Source organism: Saccopteryx bilineata, chromosome 6, assembly GCF_036850765.1.
Source record: "Saccopteryx bilineata isolate mSacBil1 chromosome 6, mSacBil1_pri_phased_curated, whole genome shotgun sequence".
Classification (NCBI taxonomy): Eukaryota; Metazoa; Chordata; class Mammalia; order Chiroptera; family Emballonuridae; genus Saccopteryx; species Saccopteryx bilineata.
Genome location: NC_089495.1, coordinates 52,579,085 through 52,601,333, shown reverse-complemented (window position 1 = coordinate 52,601,333; position 22,249 = coordinate 52,579,085). Strand labels below are relative to the sequence as shown.

Here is a 22,249-nt window from a genome sequence, read left to right as displayed (position 1 = left end):
ACAGAAAAGGTAGTCATCCAAAAGCCATTTCATATCAAAGCTCAGAGATGATTTCTGAGTGTGTACAAAGGTGATTATGATGTATTCACTAATCTGACAGAATGTGTTTGGATCCCTTCTGTTCCCATATTTTCCCCATGGTAGAGGTGATATTCTCTCTTCTGCCAATGCTCTGGAGAATGCTGCATTTTCAGTCTGGCTTTATTTGCTGAAACCTCCCATTCTGCCCAAGTATTACAGTAGATTCTGCCTCTGTCTTCTGGCTTGAACAGAAAATTAAAATAGCCTTTTTCCTTCCAAGTGTCTTTTGTGGTGCAGGTTGTAAACACTATAACACCATCAAGCTCTCAGCATGAGTTGAAAACCCCAGAACTAATGGCTCTAGCAACTTCCCACTGCCCCAAGAGAGGGTCACTGCATTTTAACTTTTGTGTTGGCCTCCATGGCTGTTTTGGGGTGTGTGATGTGACAGAAGGAGGTGGCTAGCCTTTAAAATCCATCGAAGGTCAATGTATTCCATTATATACACAGTGCTTCAAATTTGGTTTTAACCTTTGATAAAATTTGCAGTGTTGGGATTTTTTATGCTAGAGCAGACGCAGGAAATCGCAGGTGCAACTCATTTTAGTTTTGACTTACAATCACCGTGGGTCCCTTGAATTTTTAAAGGAAATGCTCTCCTTAACTTGAGTGTAAAGTGTCAGAAGTCTATAGCTCGTCTCTGTAATGTGCATTAATAGGTAATATTGATTTGTGGAAATTAATTACTAGAAAAACAGCTCTCAGCACTTACCTAGTGTTTGGAAAGATTTGAGAGCCCCCTTGTGGCTATAATGAATCCCAATTGAGAAGTGTTGAAAAGTTTTTAACTGTTTTCTCTCATGCTCTGGTTCTATTTGTTTGCTAGCTCTGTGATTTTGCATTGTTTTTCACTTTATATTAGCATCAGCAAATTTCATAAATTTCAATGGAGGACTCAGAGATGGTAGCCACTGTCAATTTTAAAAGACTACTTGGTATGTTTTCTGATTATTAAACTCAGATTCTTATCACTAAGAGAAATAATAAATGTGGAGGGGCACATTTAGGGATATTCACAAAGCAATGGAATGACAGTTGCATTATTCTGTTCTTAAGAGGGGTCTCCTCTTCTTTTTAATCTATGTATTGATTGCAAAAAGGAAAAAAACCACATTTAGCAGCCCAATGCAACATTTATTTTTATTATTTTCTAAGATTTACAAAAAGCAGAGGAAAACTGGGAAACCAAGTGTCCTCATTTGTGTGTTTTTAAAAATCTAAGAAGTGAATGTTGAAAGTTATTGCCTCTGATGCTTCAATCATACCTGAAGAAAAATATTTGCAACTTAAGGTCACCACGCTACACACTTGAATTGATGAAGAGAGCGCCCAAGACAAAGTTCAGACATAGTAAATTGTTTGTTTTATTTTTTCCAGAGAGATTTAAATTATCATGCATATATTTTTCTACATTTCTGTCATTGCTTTATTAATTAGGCAGAATTACAGCAGGGCTTTGAAGCCCACTGCAGCTGAAAGATTCCATTGAGTGTCCACATGGTGAGCTGGGCTTCTGGAAGGAACTCAGGCTATTGCCATGAGTAAGTGGATTTTGCAGAGAACCTGATTAGGCCTCCATTATTCCAGGATAATTTGCATCCTCCTAGAACAGTTTGTGGTGTGACATTGGAATCTATTCCCAATGAATCAGTAGCCCTCCTATCGTTCCTAGCACAAAGGAAGATGGTGTGTATGTGAGCTTAAGAAGAAATAGAAAGGAAAAAATGAAAGAGAAAACCCCTGATGTTGAGGCTTAGATAGAACATATGAAAGGGAAAGATGGCGTCTGGTGTATTTCCCCTTCAGTGCACAGGTGTAATTAGCACAAACAGCAGTTTCAGAGCTTGGGAGGGAGGAAGGGAGGGAGGAGGCGTGGAGCACAGCTAATGCTGGCCAGGATTGCCTGCTGAGCAGCAACCACTTTGTTCTTTAGGGACTGTAGGTTGATTTCAAGTTCTAATGCCATCTTTCTTGGTCTTTTTAAATGGGACTTTTGCAACGTGCAAGATCCTTTAAGAATACACATAAACAGCTACAAAGGTTGTATCAAAGGGAGTCAGTGTCTACCAGAATAAGCTCCTATTGCTCCCAAATTAGATAATTTGAGCATCAATAAGGGTAATGTTAAATATGTTTAGAGTCATGAGCTCATAATGATATACAAACAAACAGCATCAACAAAAAGCCCCTTTGGAGGATTCTAGGAAAGCAACCTATTGTTTTGAAAACTCGGTAAACAGAATGAGTCAAGCATTCATCTACCTTTCCTATGTGAACTATACCTTGAAGTATTAAATACATATTGATAAGAGGAAGTTTCTTGTGATAGTATCATGGCAACTAAAATGAAGAAGAAATGACTGAATCATAATATCACCATTTGCAACCCTCTAATGTATGATTGTCAGTGGCTATAGCATTCACTAAAAGGAGACCACCAGACACTATGTGGCCTCCAGATTAAAGTTCACAACATGGCCTATGAAGAAATGTTTATTACTTTAGAATGATTTCCCACCAACTTTAAAAGTTACCTGAAGATATCTCCATATCTTGGCATTCCTGGCTAGTTCTTTGGGGTCCCCCTTTACAGCTGGGTTTTAAAGAAAAAATGAGCTAATACACAAATCAGTGGCATTTCCAAACTTAGAATAATGTGCTAATAGCATGTTTTCTTTCTAATTCTTAACTGCATTAGACCAAAATAAAACAATGTGAGGTCATCAAAAGATTACTCTATAGTCAACTCCTTGAGATCAGACTGTATCTTGTATATTTTTCTATCCCAAGAATCCACCATAGTGTTTAGCATCAAATACATAATCAGCAAATATTTTTGAATAAATAAACTCGTCTAATAGCTGAGGAAGAAAAACTCCCAGGTCTGCTAGTTGTTAGTTATTTGACCTTAGGAAAATCCTTTTATATCTCTGAGCACCGATTTCCTCATCTGTAAAATCCTACCCCGATACAGTCTTGTACTGAGAATAAAGTGAAATAATGGATGAGAAAAGTGTTTTTAAAACTGTAAGTATGTTATACAGGTAGGAAAGCACTATCATCTCATTTTGTAATTATTAACAAAGCTTCTTTAATATTTGAAATTTCACCGTATCTGGGTAGTTTCTGAGGCTCTGATATTCATGGAGGAAGGAAAGTTGTTGAGGTGGGGAGTGCACACTGATGTTGGGGATCTGCCAGGCACCAGCTACTGCTGAGCGCTTTAGAGTCATTATTTTCTTTACTGATTCCCACGGCCCTGAAAAGTAAGCATTTATAACCTGCTATTTAGATGAGGAAACTAAGGTTTCCTTCCAGAGGTTATATCAGACAACCAGGTCACACCAAACATACAATGGACCTGAATTTGAAATCCAGATCTTTCAGACTTCAAAACCTATTTTCTTTCCACTGCACCTTAAAGTGAAGTTTCCAACATGTTTGAAACTATGCGCCTATGTCAGTCCAAATAAGTCGAGTTTGACCTATATTTTCCTTGATCTTCTCTTCCTGAATAAAGGCATTAGAACAGCTAACTTCAGGATCCAGCAACCTCCTTTGAATACATTTCTAAGTCTTTGTAGCATTGTATGTTAAAAAAGATCTATTTTAAAGTCAAAAAAGAGAATTTTGACATTCATGAGCTTTGGCTCTATCTGAATTCTTTTGCATCACTATTTCTAACCATCTTTTATTGTCCTGAGATTACTACAGCTTTGGCTTCTGGATTCTTTGGGAGTGTTAAAAAAGAATGGAACTGCAGTAACCCCCCTTCCCCTAATATCCTTTTCTTAAGTGTCAATTTATTATGTAGTTTTGTGGGTGTGCTGAGCTCAGGAAAAATGTTTTCAGGACTTCTTCCACTCTGTAAATATCTAGTGGACCCTCTACACCCATACACTACTGAGGTGGAGTAGAGCCAGATGCCCTGTGTCCCCTGACCCTACAAAATGATACCTCACTCTCATCTCCTGCTGTCTACCCACAGGGAAACACATTTTTTTCCCCTTAGATGCTAATTTTACTTTTGGATGTTTGAGTCCAAGAAATCCTGGACCACTGCAGCATTAAGTCACAAATTATATCTCTAGAGCCTGACACTTACAAGGTGATGGAAGAGACTGTCAAAACTGTCATCACTTTGTGAAATTACAGGCATCATCTAAAAGCCTACGTAATTCAAAGGCTTTTTTGATGTCTAAACTGGTCAATGCAATACAGCACTTAGAACTGTACTTGAACATAGAATGCAGGCCATAAATGTTAGCCATTATTATTATTATTATTATTGCTATAAATTTTTGCTTCACATAGAACTTTCCATACTTTATGATAGCTTGTTCCTTAATCATTGCAAGGCGTGGCCAGTGGGGGGTGCAGCCCCAAAGCACTTCTTTCTTTGAGAACTGACAAGGGGTGGAATCAAGTGGGGATCTCTTAGGTATTTTGTTAAATATGCCATAATGATTAGCCAGTGCTGATAGCAGAATCTCAGGAAAACCCTCACACAGAAGAATCCTGTATGGAAGAAAGTGGAAAAATCTAAACAGATCCCCCCCCCCCAGTTCTTCTGATGTTTTAGGAAAAACTGTTAGATATAACCTAATTATGGAAACATTTTAAATATCCTGATTTACTTATTTATTTGTTTATTTATTTATGTTCTTTCCCAGCTGGCTAGTACAAAACAATTGCAGTGGAGACTCCTTGCCGCTTCTACCTTGTGTAATTCTTACATTCTCTGAAAGGAGCATCTGAGAAATTAGCTAAAGAGCGAGCACGACTGAACACAAATGGCCTGATAACACAATCGGAGTGTACTATCTGGTGTTCTGCTTTGCCCGGCTGGGATTAGAGCTTCGAGGAGGACTGAATTGGGCCTTATCTCCCTTCCGGGCGGCTTCAGGCTCCAGCTGGATGCCCACATGCATAAAACACAGCTTTGCAGAGCAGAGCGCCTCATACCCCAATCCCAGAGAGGCCACGCAAAGCAGGGGGCCTCTGAACCAAATAATCACAAAAGTCTCTGAATAATGCATGAGAACAGGACCCTCCCTGGCACATTTGAAACTGTTCAGGGAGATACTGTATTCGGCAAGATAGTAGAAACAAGTCCCTGGAACATGCATTCCCTGAAATTTATTCCTGCAACAGCCACTTGGGGGGGAAGTGAAAGCAAATGTGACAACCACCCGAAAATCATGGCATTTTAGTGAGTTTGAGGCTCATGGGTTTCACATCAATATAAAGCCGCAGCATGACAGGATTTAAAATTTCATCTTATTGATAAATACTAACTCTTCCTCTGGGGAATTAGAGGTGAACTGATCATCACTGAGAAATGACCTGGATCATCCAGAAGCTTCTTATTTCATGCTTTTGTTTATTTGGTTTCACATCATGTGTGGTTTCCCTTAATTAGAGAGAACTGACACTCAGATATTGTAGAAAAGCTGGTGTTCAAGCAGCTCTTTCTTGTAGGACTGGTGCTGAATATAATCGGGCGAGGGACCTTCGTCTTTCTGATCCAGATGTCGGCTTTAATATAGCTGCAGAGCTGATGAGTGGGACTTGATTCCGCAAATATTTAGTCTCTAATTTGATGTTCCAGCTGATCATTAAATGCAAAATAAACAAATCTTTTTAGGAGAATATTTCCTCATTACCAGGTCACAACCCCCACTTTGGCTTTCCTGGGCCAACCATATAGGCTTATGTTCTGGGCAGGACACCTTCCCGGCCCAGGCAGGAAGGAGCAGAGCCAGGAGCCTCTTTTATAGCCCTCCCTTGGCTCCCAGGTGGCCTTGTCCCCTGGTGCTTGATGACATCAGACTTCATGCAATGGCCCTGTCTTCTCTGGGCAATTATGTGTGAGTATTTTGAAAATGAAATGGGGACAATTCTCTTGACTTAGATATTCTACCCCTAACAATTTGTTCTCTGCACAAATATTTCTGGCTTAGCTTGTTCACCAGATTATTGTTTCTAGTATTCCCTTCCAAACTGAATCAGCTTCATTGTCCAAATCTGGGAGATTGGTCATATAAGTTATGGTACATCCATAATTGGAATATTATGCTTTTATGGAAGAATATGAAATAAAATGGAAAAAAAATGTTCACCTGTATTCTTGAGTTTAAAATGAAGATTACAGCCCTGGCCGGTTGGCTCAGTGGTAGAGTGTCGGCCTGGCATGCAGGGGACCTGGGTTTGATTCCCGGCCAGGCACATAGGAGAAGCGCCCATTTGCTTCACCACCCTCCCCCCTCCTTCCTCTCTGTCTCTCTCTTCCCCTCCCGCAGCCAAGGCTCCATTGGGCGCTGGGGATGGTTCCTTGGTCTCTGCCCCAGGCACTAGAGTGGCTCTGGTCGCAGCAGAGCGACGCCCCGGAGGGGCAGAGCATCGTCCCCTGGTGGGCAGAGCTTTGCCCCTGGTGGGCGTGCCGGGTGGATCCCGGTCGGGCGCATGTGGGAGTCTGTCTGACTGTCTCTCCCTATTTCCAGCTTCAGAAAAATACTAAATAAATAAATAAATAAATAAATAAATAAATAAATAAAATGAAGATTACAATATCATGCACATTATGGCTTTAAATCTGTAAAGGAAATATATATTATATACATATATATATAATATATATATGTATGTATTTGACTATGGTTATATCTGAGTGAAGTGATTATAGGTGATTTTTATTTTCCTCTTTTTCATCTGTCTGCATTGCTCATATTTTCTATAATGACAACATATTGCATCTCTGACTGGGGAAGGGAGGGAAATTGATGATTTAAAAAAATCAAAATACTAGAACAACTATATCCAAAGTATTCTTCCTTTAAAGTTACCAGGTACACAGGTAAGAAAAAGGACACAAGCCTCTCTCCCGAGGGAATCGCTGTGGGCATTACTCTCTTCTCTTTCCTACAAATTGAAAAGAGACTAGATCTCTGAGCCCTAAGTATTGAATAAAATAAAAGTGCCTTAACCTAAAGGGTCTGGCTGCTTTGTGAGTCACTGTAAGAAGGAGGTAATGGCAGCTTGGGGGGGGGGGGGATGCGTGGCTTCTGTGTGAAGTAAGATAACAACCAGCTCATGTCTCCATTTTCTCATCACAATGCGGGACATCCTTGGAACCGATGGCTCTGACACACACCATTGTCAGCCTCTTAAAAATCTTTATTATGATACTTAACAATCACAGCTCCCAATTTTCCATTTGCTTAGAACATCATCTATAAATTCCTTAATTTGTTTTCAAGGTTTAAATAAAAGGTCTTTTCATCACTGTGTCAAAGGGCAGTCTGATTGCTAAGCTCTAACTGCTGCAATTCTCCCTATCAGATACAGTATAGTGCGGATAATACCCTATTGAGATAATGAAGAATGGGCAGCCTGTAATGAGCATATGGCTCTAAAGGGAGTCAAGAAATTAATTCCGTTCTGAGCCTTTGGAAAATGACTCCAGCACACAGTACAGCAGGTTGAGGAGGAACTAAGATTCACTCTTTAGAAATGCAGACATCAGCTTATGTTGAAGATGTACCAGTTGGCTATGCATATACTAGGGTGAAAACCAAAGATCTCTTTTAGATGCCCCCCAAGTCTCACTGAGTTTTTAGACACTGGGCTTTGGCAAAACTTGATTACGTAAGGAAAATTATTTCAAAGTTTGAAGGACAAGAGGAAGGAGGAGAAATTGATTCTTTCCCACACATTTCACACGATCTAGGCTAAGAGAAACCCTTAGCCTGAGCCACTTCTGTTGGTTAAGTTGAATTTCTTGGGGAAATCATCATCATAATTCCTGAAACAGTGGCTAATAAAATTTATATATTTATTCATTCCACAGCCATTAGCACCTTATCCACCACAGTGTTTAAGGTCACGTTTCATATGGACTGGGGAAGAAAGATTAGTAAGGCATAAAGCTTACAAATGTCATATGATTTAACTTATATGTGGAATCTAAAAACCAAAATAAACAAGGAAGCAAACCAGAAACAAACTTATAAATACAGAGAACAAAATGATGGCTTCCAATGGAAAGGGGCTTGGGATGATGAGTGGAAAAGATGAAGGGATTAAGAAGTAAAACTTATCAGTTAAAACTGTCAAGAGGATGTAAAGGACAACTTGGGGAATATAGTCAATAATATTGTAATAACTATATACAGTGATAAATATTTACTAGACTTACCACAGTGATCACACCATAAAACATAAAATTTCTAGCCACTATGGAAAATAGTATGCAAGTTTCTCAAAAAATTAAAAGAGATGACCCAGCAATTTCACTTCTGGGTATTTACCTACGGAAAATGAAAGCACCCATCTGAAAAGATACATGCAGCTCCACGTTCACTGCAGCATTGTTTACAGTAAACAAGATATGGAAGCAACCTAGGTGTCCATCGATGGATGAATGAAGAAAATAAGATACAAGATATATAATGGAATATTATTTAACAGTAAAAAGGAAAAGTGAATTTTTAAAAATCATCACAGGCAGAGTTCATTCCAGAAATTTATATTCCTTGTTTCACCATTTTGATGAGCACACTAGCTCCACCTCTCTTCCGCTGTAGAATTGAAAGGGAAGGATTAGATAGAGGGGAAGAAAAAAATACCAAAGAGGGAAAGTCGTTTAGAGGAAGTTGACAGTGAGAAAAGGGGAGGGAACAATGACAAATGAGCGTATGGTATTTCTTGAATCTGCCACGGAGCCTTTCTTACCCACCCCCATGTTTCTGGGTTCTTCCCTTCAGACCTCATCATGTTGCTAAATGATTCTTCCAACACAAACACATTTTCCCTTTTAGCAATTTACAGTTATTTTCAGAACCCACGACAATTTGGCCTCAGCATCCTGTTCTAGTTGATGCCCTCTTTCCATTCACTCATTGATTAAACAAACGTTTAATGAAAATGCACAACCTGAACTTCCTGGTCTAAATAGGCCACTCTGCTCTTTACATTCTTAACTATTTTGTGTCTACTCCTTACCTCCATAACTTGTCAATCAGTGCCTTTTCCTAATCCACCACCTGTGTACCTACAACACTTGAGGGCATTTTATTTTATTTTTCATGTTCTTCACATTTCCTAGAGGGGTTCCTCACACGTAACCACCCTCCAAAAAGCATGTGTTAATTAAATGACTTGATAATTAAAGAGCTGAGCAATTAAACAATAAACTGCTTAGTGAAATACAGGTTTTTGAAGCAGTAGGGAAAAAAAAAAACAAGGAAGTTTAACATTAAAAAAAACAACCTCGGCCCTGGCTGGTTGACTCAGCGGTAGAGCGTCGGCCTGGCGTGCAGAAGTCCCGGGTTTGATTCCCGGCCAAGGCATACAGGAGAAACACCCATCTGCTTCTCCACCCCTCCCCCTCTCCTTCCTCTCTGTCTCTCTCTTCCCCTCCCGCAGCGAGGCTCCATTGGAGCAAAGATGGCCCGGGCGCTGGGGATGGCTCCTTGGCCTCTGCCCCAGGTGCTAGAGTGGCTCTGGTGGCAACAGAGAGACGCCCCAGAGGGGCAGAGCATCGCCCCCTGGTGGGCAGAGTGTCGCCCCCTGGTGGGCGTGCGGGGTGGATCCCAGCGGGCGCATGCGGGAGTCTGTCTGACTGTCTCTCCCCGTTTCCATCTTAAGAAAAATAAATTTAAAAAAAAAAAAAAAACCTCATTGCTACTAATTACATGTTGTATGTAATATTTAACGTTTTACCCAAAGTCTAGATTTACTGTCTCTTTCTGAATATCAACCATCACAATCAAATTGTGAATGCAGTAGAAGAATATGTATCTTTTCATTCTTTCCACACATTTTAAACATTGAAAAATACTATCAGATTAGTTTTTAACAGAGAAAGAAAAAAAAAAGTCATATTTATTGAAGACAATATTAACCTTTGTCATTAAAATACATTTATCACATATGATTATTTCTTTTATATAGCTTCATTTATCAAACAATTCTTGTGAACAAGACTCTGTGTGAGGTGCTGTGGGACACAAGGCCTAAGGTCCAGTTATTAAAAAGGAACTTAAAAGGTAGATGTAACCAAGACTTTCACATGTATGTGAGACAGTACATCCTAGAGGTGAGTTAAAAGTCAGGGAAGATGGATAAGAGGCTGGAGCTGGGCCAGGAAACATAAATGAGATGCAAATGAACAAAGGAAAAGGCAAAGATTGAGGGAAGGCAATAAAGCTCTTGTGCAGTATTTAGAGATTTATTTATTTATTTAAGTTTTAACATGATTACTACCTTCAGCAATGCAAGATGCTAAAGTGATTCTAAAGTAGACATGGAAAAGTGTGTATTTTGTCTCTTAGGACTTTAGTAAGCCACGGTGGTTCTTATGTTATCAGTTAAAATGATAATTGAAGTAACCAAGGAACCAGTGCCCTAATCTTCCTGCGTACAAGGGTATTTGCCATCATTAGCTGGGGTCCACAAGAATGACAATGCTGAAGAGCTGCAATTGTTTTCCAGACATTCTTCCAAGAATTAACCTAAATTCTCAACCAAATAGGTGGAGAATGAGAAACCTGCTGACAGGATGCTGTTACCGACTCAAAATTAACCTGCTTTAGGGATTATTCTGGTCCAAGGAGATTGGCAGAATATCTCCTTAAATTTGTGGTTAGAATTTCTTTGACTTTACCAAAATTAGTGGTTGCCTGAGATCTCTTTGAAGATGGTATCTTGGTCATATCTGCATCCCCAATGCCTAACCCCCGTTCTAGGCAAATACAGGGAGAAAATACACAATTAATGTTTGGAGAGCTGACAAATGAATGGATAGATAGATAAATGGGGGAACATAATAGTTTGCTTATTTATATTTTCAAAACCTGGGAGAGTTTTGGTTAACTGCAAGGAAAAATATTGGAACAGATGATGCTCTCTCTAGGTTTAGGAGATTGAGTTCAAAGGAACAGGAGCCCATGAAGACCTCTGCATTGTGGCCATAACAGGCTCTTCTTGGGAACTGTTTGTCCTTCCTCCTTTTTCTTTGTTTTGCACCATTGTGCTATTGAACAAGTAAGGACTGAAAAAGAAAGTTGCAAATTTCAGTTATCCTGAACACTTAAGTGTTTTCCTTAGAAACTGAATGAAGTTATGGGAGCAGAAGAAAGTGAGTTTTCATTGTTTTGAGGTGAAGGAGATTCATAGCACTGGGGCAAAGCTTGTGCACAATGAAGGCTGGGTGGGTGGCCTGGAGGTAGACATTACTTCATCAATGCATCAGGAAGTAGATAAACAAATGAAAGTAGAAAAAAATTGAAATGAGAAACCTGATTTAATGAATCAGATGTTGTGGGATGTTTTTCTCCAATAGCTTATTGTTCTTCAACCCTATTGTTTTATTTTTACTATTGTTCTACCTTTCCATTTCGACTGTTCTGCAGAACTGAAACAAACAAACAAAAACACACATGAGAATATGTCTGATAAAACAAAACCCAAATGCTATTATAGCCATTCCATTCCAGATCCATGAGACAGAACAACTTTGAACTTCATCAATATAATGAATGTTTCACTTATATATTTTTATGTCCTGGTGATAGAGTCCATTTTAGTAACAAATGGGTCTCTTACTTATTTGGCTAGTAGAACATGTAGACATTTGGGACTTAATTTTACTCATGTAAATATGACCCTACCCTCCGGTTAGTCATTGTTCAATACAATGTTAAACTGTATTAAGTTAAATTTGAAACCAAGATGATTTTCCGTTTATGTCAGTTTCAGTTAATTTTGAAGCTATGTGTTAATTTCCAATGAAATGAAGAATGAGACATCAGGTACTCTATGGCCAATTTTCCCAAGTGAGATAAAAGCCTCTAAGATTCCAGGATAAGGTTCCAGTTAAACCTTTATGTTTTGTTAAACAAATATATTATCCTTTGTGTTTTTTTTTAAAAAAAGAACTTTATGTCATGAACTATTATAATTCCCAGCCCTAAAATCTTCCTGCTCATATAATTACTTTAAAAATCTGAATTGTGTCCGAATTTGAGATACATATTATAAATGAGGTTGAGATTTATCAATTGATAGCCATCATTTTTTATTTAAATAATTCTTTGTGTGTTTCCTGTTTTGCCCAGTTAGCAGCATAATAATAAATTTTCTGTGTGTGACCTTATTTTACTCAATGCAAAGGTCTCTCTGATTTAAATTCTTCAGTTTGGCATCCTTAACCTCTGCTTGAGTTGCTTTATCATCATTATTATGTTTCTATATTTACTATGAAATTGTTTTACAAATTAAAACAGTCTCTGCTTGTTGAATTAGAAAGTGAACAAGTCCCAACATAGGACCAAAGCAGGATTAATAATGATGTGTCATAATATTCAACCATAGTAATATCTCTGAGCAATAACTTTACTGTCAATGTTTTTTTCTGTGGAGCCTAGAAGCTGTGTCAGTCGCTTTCTGCTTCCCTACTGACCTTTTGGGAAATTTTCTTCCACTGATGGAATTGTCATTCTGTCACAGGAAAAGACAACAGAGTAATGTAAAATAGTAACTGGCAAAAACAAGGGCACAGGCTGGCCTATCGGGGGCAACTTCAATAAATTCCTCCTCCTGATCTAAAAGAAATTGAGTGTTACTTAAGATTTTGAAGTTTCTTTAGCACATTTCAAAAGCGTTTGGCTAGACATTCAAAATAACCAAATACAGTACATGTAGTATAAAATATCTAGTTTTTAAATATTATAATTCATCAATTATTTTTTAAAAAGCATTAAAAACATTGTATTCTAAATTCTTTATTTATGTCATTGTTTTTACTAGGTATGCGTTAAAAAAAAAAAAAAAAGACAAAATAGGTTAGGTTGGCCAAGGGAAGCCTGGTGTTTTTTTCGGAATGTTTCAGGACATTTTGTCTGCCTAGGAAATAACTCTGAGTGTTACTCCTAGTGACAAAGTGGTATCATGTGGAGTCCATTCCATTGGGAGCTGCTCAACTGATGAGAAATATTTTCCTCACTTCAAATGCATGTTTGTTATCCTTTAGTGCCTACTGTTGTGTTTTTCTCTGTTGACTTTTCCAATTCTCTTTTCGCCCTTTGAAGCCAGGGGTATCCTGATCTTTAGCTGATGATCCTGAAGCTAATCATTTATAAAATGAATTTCTTTCCAAAATTCCATTAGATAAGACAAGACCTATAGTTACAGTCACCATAGCACCTGATGATTAATAGCATTTTTGTTTTTAAAGTATCAGTCTGGTGCACAAGAAAGCACAGGGGCTTTGAAATCAAATAGACCTAGATTCTATTGCAGTTCAAGAATTAACTTACTCTAGGATCTTGGGCTCTTCACCTTTTTCAGCCCTGTATTCTCAGTATTATTTTTAAAAATAAATCTCATTTTTCAAAGCCGTTTTGAGGATTCTCTGTGCCAGCATCCATAAAGTACCTAACACAGTTCTTAGCATGTAATAGTTGCTCAGTAACATTAGTCTTCACACACCATCCTTCCCCAACCCCACATCCCTTGTTATCCAGAATAGCAGCGTAAACAGAGAAAATAGAAGACCTGGCTTCCAGCTTTGCCCTTTCTAGTCCCACGACCTTGGACAAATCACTTTACCTCCATACATGTTTCCCTATCAGAAAGTCTCATGTCTATTACAAACATTTGTTATAAGAATCAAAAAAAAATATTGGATTGGTAATAACTTTCAAGTACTGTGATGTGTCCTCTTAATGTAAGATATTGTAATTACCAGTAATAATTAATCAGTGAATATTGCTGAATCAATGAATGATCTAGCCCCCCACTCATACTTCCCCATACTGGAGCAGGGAGGAAAAGCCCAGCAAACTTAATATTGAAAACTGATTCACACATGTTTGTAGCAATATGCACACATGGGAACATTTAATTTGACTGATCAGTGCAAATCCAGGCAAATACTCTTACATGAACATTTGGCAGAAGAGCCATTGACTCAGTGCTGATAAAAGCACTACAAAGGTTCAGGATCCCAGAGTTATAACTGTCAATTACTGACACTCTTCCTTTAATTTCTTCCAGGAATTTCTATTACATCACAATGTTGCGTGATCCAGTGTCCCGTTACCTCAGCGAGTGGAAACATGTCCAGAGAGGGGCCACATGGAAAACCTCCCTCCACATGTGTGATGGGAGAAGCCCCACCCCCGATGAGCTGCCTACCTGCTACCCTGGGGATGACTGGTCTGGGGTTAGCTTGCAGGAGTTCATGGACTGCACCTACAACCTGGCTAACAACCGCCAGGTGCGCATGCTGGCTGACCTCAGCCTGGTAGGCTGCTACAACTTGACTTTCATGAATGAGAGTGAAAGAAACACCATCCTATTGCAGAGTGCAAAGAACAACTTGAAGAACATGGCCTTCTTTGGGCTCACAGAGTTCCAAAGGAAGACACAGTTTCTCTTTGAGAGGACATTCAACCTCAAGTTCATCTCTCCCTTCACACAGTTCAACATCACGCGGGCTTCCAATGTGGAGATCAATGAGGGTTCTCGCCAACGCATTGAGGAGCTCAACTTCCTGGACATGCAGCTTTATGAGTATGCAAAAGATCTCTTCCAACAGCGCTACCACCGCACCAAGCAGCTGGAGCACCAGAGGGACCGGCAAAAAAGGAAGGAGGAACGGAGGCAGCAGCGGGGGTACAAGGGCCACCGGTGGCCCAAAGAGGATGGGAACACAGAGGGGGCAGTCACTGAGGACTACAACAGCCAGGTGGTGAGGTGGTGACCCCATGCCCTCTCCTCCCTCAGGAGCGGGAGGATGAGAAGGCACACAGACCTTGTGGCATTATCTTGGAAACTGGTGGGCCATTCTGAGGACATCTGGCAGTATGTGGCTTGGACATCAGCTTCCTTTTTGTCTTCATCTTTATCCAGCTGGAAATGATCGGTCTTGTTCTTTTCTTCCAGACGTTTTCCAATCTGTGACATTAATTAGGATAGGAATGCATCCAGTATATACCACTTTAGAAAGTCAAGGACAGAAGCATCAAAAAAGAAACAGTCCTTGCGATCTCCTTCACCGCAGCATAGCTTATAGATTGGGCGACTGGAACCCACAGAGGCGGACATGAAAAGCCAACCTATGGCTTGGATGTTCTGCTGAAACTGGTCTGTTTCATTCTCTCTCTGTAATGGAAATATTGGTCTGATGAAAGACAGAGAAAAAGAAGTCCCTTTCTGTCCTTTGATGAGGTTTTAGGCCAACCTTTACTTTGCTGTTGGCTGTCATCTTTGAACTCTATTTGAATATGGTTTAAATTAGAAGAAGACTAGTGTGTTCTATTGCAGTCTTTTTAACACAAGATTATCCTACTTGTGACCATCACCAGGCACTCACATCCTACAAAGCGCTACATTCTAGACCTGAGCCATGTTTCCTTCCCCACTTTTAGGGAACTGCAATTGGATTCAGGACAGGGTGCCCGTAGCCCCTGAGAAATGAACGTTGGTAGGGGCATTAAGAGAAAGTGAGCTTATTAACTAATGCCCAAGCAGATCACATTTTACCAAGTTTTATTTTCGATGTAAGGAATGAAGAATAAGGGGGGGGGGGAAACAGGAGGATAAATATATGTCTACCATTTCTAAACTGGCTACAGAACTTAATTTTTTTAAAGAATATCTCAGAGGTTTACCTATTCAGGACAGTCATCTTCTTTGATATGGGATAGCCAGGTTTGAAATTCTGCTATCACACAGGGAAAGACATTTAAAAAGAATCTGGCCTGAAGAACGGGAGCTTAGCTGGCAGGTATATAAAATATATAGGTCCCTAAATAAATAATAATTTTGATTTAGGCCAGCAGACATGGAACACAATGGGACAGTTATCCCAGGAGTTTAAAAAGACTCTACCTCCCAAAACCTTAGCTTTGTCCAGCCTGATGACCTTCTCCTCTCCACTTGGTCTTTACCTACTGTTAGGCAGTAGCTACAGCTGGTGCATCCAGCTAAAGTATGTATATAAAACTGAACTAAAAAAATGCACTGCATTGCCAAGTGTTTCTTATTTTCACCTTTTCTTAGTCACAACTATGGTAGCACAATGTTTTTTAATAATAAGGGAAGGTGTGTGGGAGAGGAAATAGAGAGCGCTTGCCTAGCATTCAGTAAGAGGATCACAGTGAGTAAAAAGTTTCACAACAGATTGATCTGATCAATTCCCTTAAGGAGCTAAAGGCAAAATGAAGTGAAACTCCTAAATCAGAATGAAAAGCCTATTTCATTGATATCCAACATGTTTGATGTTTAAGCCAGCTTTGTATAAGCCACATCTAGGCCTCCAGAATACTCTCTCTGGGGTTGAGAGTCAATCAACCCACAGGCATTCATGGAGTGCTCGCCTGCACAGAGGGGAGCCTGGAGCCTCCATCAAAGAGAGATCTAGAGAAATTGCTTAGATAATTCAGTCACTACCCTTGGCTTCATCTGTCATGTGAGAAAAGGCATTATTGGGCACATCCTTTTTGCCAGGAACTGTGGGACGCCCTTTTTATACTTTAAATCTATTCACAACCAGGTATATATTGTTAGTCCCAACTTCATAGATGAGTGAAGTGAAACCCATTGACAATAAGTAGCTTTCTCATGAACTGTCTGCTAGGTCTGGCTGACTGCAAAGCGTAAGCTCTTTTTACTCCACCATGTTTTCCATATGGGATAAAAGCTTCCTGCCAATCATGCAAGAATCCAGCTGTTATTGCCTGGAAGCGTATGTCTCTATCCCATATGAGCGGTACTGTGACAACACCAAGTTGGCAGTGGCCCAGAGCCATTCAGCCTTGGATGAGTCAGCCTCTCCACATCACTGACCCATCCATGAGCTGAGAGATTAGTGACTTTTCAAACAGTTGTACTTTTTGAGTCACACGTGAGGGTGAGTTAAAGGAGCCAAGTAAATATTGCTTGTTACTTGGTGGAGATAAGGCTCACAGAATATTAATGTTTTTCTTCTCCAATGATTTGTTCTTATGGTAGGGAGGGAGGGAAGGATTGCAGCTGGGATTATTGAGAAGCTCTCTTTGTCTGTCTTCGCTTTTTGATGTTAGTATCTAATGCAGTGGTGGGATTCAGTCGGTTTGCACTAGTTTGGCAGAACCGGTACCTATTTTTTTGTTGAGTTTGGCAAACCAGTTCTTAAAATGGCACTTGTAATCTGGGTTCTCTCTAAGGTGGGTGCCTGGGCAGCCTACTAATGTGGGAATCACAAATTTACATGCTTTACTCTTTTTTAACATTCATCTGTGCAACAGCGTATTCTAAGTGCCCATAGTGATGGTCATTCCATCCACAGGTGAAAAAACATGCAAGGGAGGATGCCAATCACGAAGCTATATGGAAATATCTTAAATAACTGTTTTATTGTTTTATGTCAGTCATTATTTAATATTTTTTCATTAATATTTTTAAACTCTTTCTTATAATCTAGTTTTGTATGCCTCTTTTGTTGTTCTTATTTAAGTATTAAATGCATGAAATAATAAACTACCTTTTGGTATTTCAATATTTAAAATGGTCATTAGGACAGAGACTGATTATTAAATTATTTGAATCCCACCACCGATCTAACATTCTGCCTAGGATGGCAGGGATGCAAATGACCCTTCTGCCTGCCATTGTGACACACACACGTGCACCACAATAATAATCCAGTATTTTGTCATTTGGAAAATCCAAACAAGTTAGAAAACATTCAGATTGTTTCTTTTAAACTCACTTTAAATTTTTGGTAGGGAATTTGTTCATAACTGAGAGTTGGAGGCAGCCTCTGCTAGCTCCACAGTATTCCTGAAACACCCGGGATTTCTATCAAAAGACTTTTTTGGCCTCACTGCTGAAGGCATGATATATGGTGCTCAACTGGAGACCAGAGATCAGAATGTTCAGAGGAGAACCCATCTCTTTGTGTTGGCCCGAGGCCGGTGCTGAGCAAATTAAAAAGACTGACAAGGGCTTTCTCTCTCATATCATTTCATTCTAAAGCAGCACACTTGTTACATCCCTGGGGTCCTGTATTGATAGAAACGAAGAGGGAAGAATGCAGTCTGTTTGCTGAAAATTGACTGCACACCTACATGTTGAGTGAAGCTCAGGGAAGTGATGCCAACAGAAGGCATCTGGGCCTGAGGATCCATGGGAAGTCATCAGACTTAAGATCCCAAACAAATTTCAGATACATTTGTGTTAAAAGCTCAAAGAGAGAGAGAGAGAGAGAGAGAGAGAGAGAGAGAGAGAGTTCTCCAGGGAGTTCCACATCCGGTTCACTTTTATAGCTCCCAGGTAGACATTCCTCTCCTTCTTTCGGCAATGGCAGCCGCAGGAATCACATTAGGATGAGGTGTCTGTGTGTGTATGTTTAAATCATTATTATTATTATTATTATTATTATTACTATTATTATTATTGACTAAGATTCATACTATCTATTCTGCCTCCTTCTCATTTATTGGCAACCTCCTTGGTAACTGGAGAAACCTGCCATAAGAATTATTTGGATTCCCTCTTAAATAATTAATAACATTAGCAGTTAGTTTTAGGAAACAGTCAAGGGTATCATTGTGCTACTAAAAATTACAAAAATGTGTTTTTATCATCTAAAAGAGGTAACTATCATAAGTAGTTCAATCAAAGTTTGAAATATGATGATTTGTTCAAAAGTCTGTTAAGAGATAGTATGAATATGGTAAAGAAGGTCTACCAGACAGACCTTGTAAAGAGGGGAGCATAGATCATAAAAAAATAAATGAAAGTCTATTGGATAGAATTCCCATTTAGCTGATTTAACAAAGAAACTCAAAATGACAGTGACTTCAATAAGATGGAAGAGTTGCTCTTTCACTTAAAAGACAAGCCAGTTGGACAACTCTGGTGGGTGACGTTGCCAGAAGCCCAGCCCCTCTCTTGCTGCTCTTTCCTCCTGTCAGCTTTCCTCTCATGTCCCAAGATGACTGACGCAGCTCCTGCCATCTCGTTTACATCTAAGACAGCAGAGAGAAAATGGAGGGAAATTACACATACCACTTTTAGTCTCATCTTATGGGCTAGCCATTAGTGACACTTAGCAGCAAAGAAAGTCAGGAAACGTCTTCATTATTGGTTGCCATGTGCCTTGATAAATATGAAGGTCCCTTTATTAAAGAAACAATGTAAATATTAATACTGATGAAAACTATTAGTCTCTGACACAAAAGGGAATTAAAAAATATTTCAAGTGCTTTTCAATGTCATCTCCGTTGTCCTGTGTTTTACAATGGGTAAAATTAAAATTCATAACTTAGTATAGTATTTAATGCTTTCAAGAACATTTTTACATTTAGTATGTCATTGGTCTTCACTACATCTTTATATGTCAAATAGGGCCTCTATTCATTATCCATTGGATAGTTTGGCATGAAAATTTAGAGACGTTGAAAAATTTCCCAAAGATTCTAGTTCACTAATTAAGGAAGTTGCTTACAACCTGTTTTTTTGACTTCATAGCCTTTCCTATTTCTTTATGCTGCTTAGCATCAGTATTGAGGATTAGAATTGAAAAATATGAGTCTAAATCTTTATTAATTTATATCTTTCCTTATCTTTTCACGGAACTGCAGTGACTTGGGAAATGCCAAGGAGTCCGGTAGAATTGACCCTGCTTTCAGTGAGGTAGCCTGTTATTAGGAGTGAAATGGCCAAAAGATCGGCAGTGTTGCAGAGGTGATCCAGAAGCACAGCACTCAAGCACTTCCTACTGGATACTGACTCCATCCAATCCAAGAATAGTCAGTGGTAGCCTGAATAGTGAAGCTTAAGGGATGATCAATGGAAACCCTGCTCTAAAATTTTCCTTCCTCTCCACCACTTCCCCAGGTTCCTAAAATCTCATCAGCAACTTATTTCTTTGGTTTTTAAAGGGTTTGGGGAGGGGGGATTTTTTTTGTTTGTTTTATTTTGGTGTTAAACCATTTCTTTTGCACATTTGCTAGAGAGAGGAAATGCTTTATGCTGTCATAAGGTAACACCTTCACACCTCTGTTTCTCTGATTTCTTTCTAACCTCTAGCTGAGAAGATCCTACAAAATAGGATCATATAGAGGAGAGGGTTAGAAACAGTGGGGATAATTATAGAAAATGAAAAAAAAAGTAGAAGTCCTAAAAAGAAGCAGATCTTGCAAAAGTGGAAAGATGAAGAATTAAATATGTGCCAGAAAATAGAAAATGACTAATAATATACAGCTCTCCTCAAGAACAAGGGCAGGCTGGAGAGTGTAATTCTTTTACAAGAGCAGAAAAAGGCATGAGACTCATGAGACAGGATAAGAGCATGAAGATAGTTTTAGGGACTGAAATAACAGCTGAATGAGTAGGGAAGTTGGCTCAAAAGAAAGCTGGGTTAAACTTAAGCAAAAATACCCTGACTGGCTAACAGCTGTGTCCCCAAGGTTTTTCCTTTCCTTTAATTATTGTACCTTTATCCGAAAGTCTCCAGGCTGGATGAGTCTGATGACTACTCAGTGATGTTATTCCTGGGCAGTATGCAAAGTTCTTTCTCCGAGGCACTTTTAGCTTTTCTTCATACTCCCTCTCTTCACCTCTATTGGATATAAGCCTGCTCTTCTCTCACCGCATCCACCTGGACACATATGAACTGATTCCCAGAAACTTTAAATCAGCCCTTCTAGACAAGTGATGGTTCTGAAACCTGTATGTTTTGTAGGCTAGTGGATGAAATGCACATGGACCCATCTTCACGACACATTGATAGAGCCAATGGACCTTGCAGGAGTGCCGAGATTTCCAGAAGACTGGCCTTGCTATGAATACCAGCAACATCTGCAAAAACAAACACCCCTTGATTTCCGGGCAAGGACTTGAGGCAACCTAACTGAACTCCAGATCTGAGGACGCAAATAAATGCACAGATGTTTCTTGAGCTTGTGTTCTAAGTTGTCTATGGAAAAGATGACAGCTGTCATCCTTTGACACTTTAGTGGAATCTCTGTGAGTTCCATGTTCTGCTGCACTGTGGTAACTCATCAAAGGGCCAGATGTCACTGCTGAAAAAATCTCAGTTCTCACCAGGGAAAACTATGTTCTGAAAAAGCAGTTTGTGTGATTTATTCATTGTCACATTTGTCTCCCACCAACTTGTCGTTATTTTTCTAAATCATGTGATCAACTTTTCTTTCCTTCCAGTGTTTGTTATTTCCCCCGGAAGTACTTTCTGGACTTTGCCTGCATTATTTTTCATTTAATGTGTCAAAGATGAAAAATGTTGGAAAGAAAAATCTGGACTTTTATCTGGTGCCCCATTTTAGATGAAAGATAGTTATACAGTAGATAGTAAATTATTTCTCCCAAGAAATATTTCCTTTTGTTTCTGTGCAACAATATGTATGAACTCGGGTACTAGGAGATTGTGTTGTGGCATTATCAATCTTTATTGCTATTTAAAAATGATAGTTTATAGAACTGAGGATTTCCATTGATGTGAAGCACAATTTACTGAATAAGTTAACATATTAAACTGTTGTGATGTTGAAGAACAATTGTTTTTCCCCCTCTGATTTTGTTAGACACTTTTGCAAAATGAGAAAAGTTGGTTAAACACTTTAAGGGATTTATAGAAACTGAATCCACAAGGATCAGCTTTGTAAAACTCAAAAAATCCATGCTTTGGATACTAATGTGGTTATTGGATGTAAAGCTTTAAAATCATAAAAGACAAAGCAAATATAGATTGGAATTATTTAAAATCTTTGAGGCCAGGGAGGATTTCACAGGCTCTCATGCACATAAACTTCTAAAGCCATGGTTCTCGGGAACCCTCCCCACTCACTGCACACGCTGGCACATTGAAGTTTACAGGGCAATGTGGGAAAGCAACCTGGAGATCGGGGAGGGAGGCAAAGATGTGAGAAAGAATGAGGGGAAAGGAAAACATGAATTAGAGCAAAAGAATTTGGAACTCAGCCTAAAAGGAAGGAAAAGGAGGAGGGAAGAAAGGAGAGAAAAAGAGAGAAAAGGCAAGAAGAAAAACACAACAATAATGAAAACTAATATGGGCCTGTTTGCAAATTCAAAGTGTATGGTTTGTCAGAGTTTAAAAATATATGATTTGTTCTCATAATACAAGTGAAGAAAGCAA

General features: G+C 39.2%; 1 protein-coding gene across 3 annotated transcripts in view; it reads left to right on the top strand.

Moving 5' to 3' along the window:
* The window catches only part of HS6ST3 (heparan sulfate 6-O-sulfotransferase 3), a 925,875-nt gene extending 904,266 nt beyond the window's left edge, over nucleotides 1–21,609 (top strand). The window contains exons 2-3 of one of the 3 annotated variants that reach the window (XR_010726142.1): nucleotides 14,140–15,231; nucleotides 20,819–21,609. Coding sequence is in view for 1 of the 3 variants with exons in the window: in XM_066236204.1 (XP_066092301.1) it covers nucleotides 14,140–14,848 (709 nt within the window). In the remaining 2 variants the exon portion in view is untranslated. Of the gene's footprint in view, nucleotides 1–14,139 lie in introns of all 3 variants that reach the window. The other 2 variants (XR_010726141.1, XM_066236204.1) reach the window with 2 other exon arrangements.
* The last annotated feature ends 640 nt before the right edge of the window (nucleotides 21,610–22,249 follow it).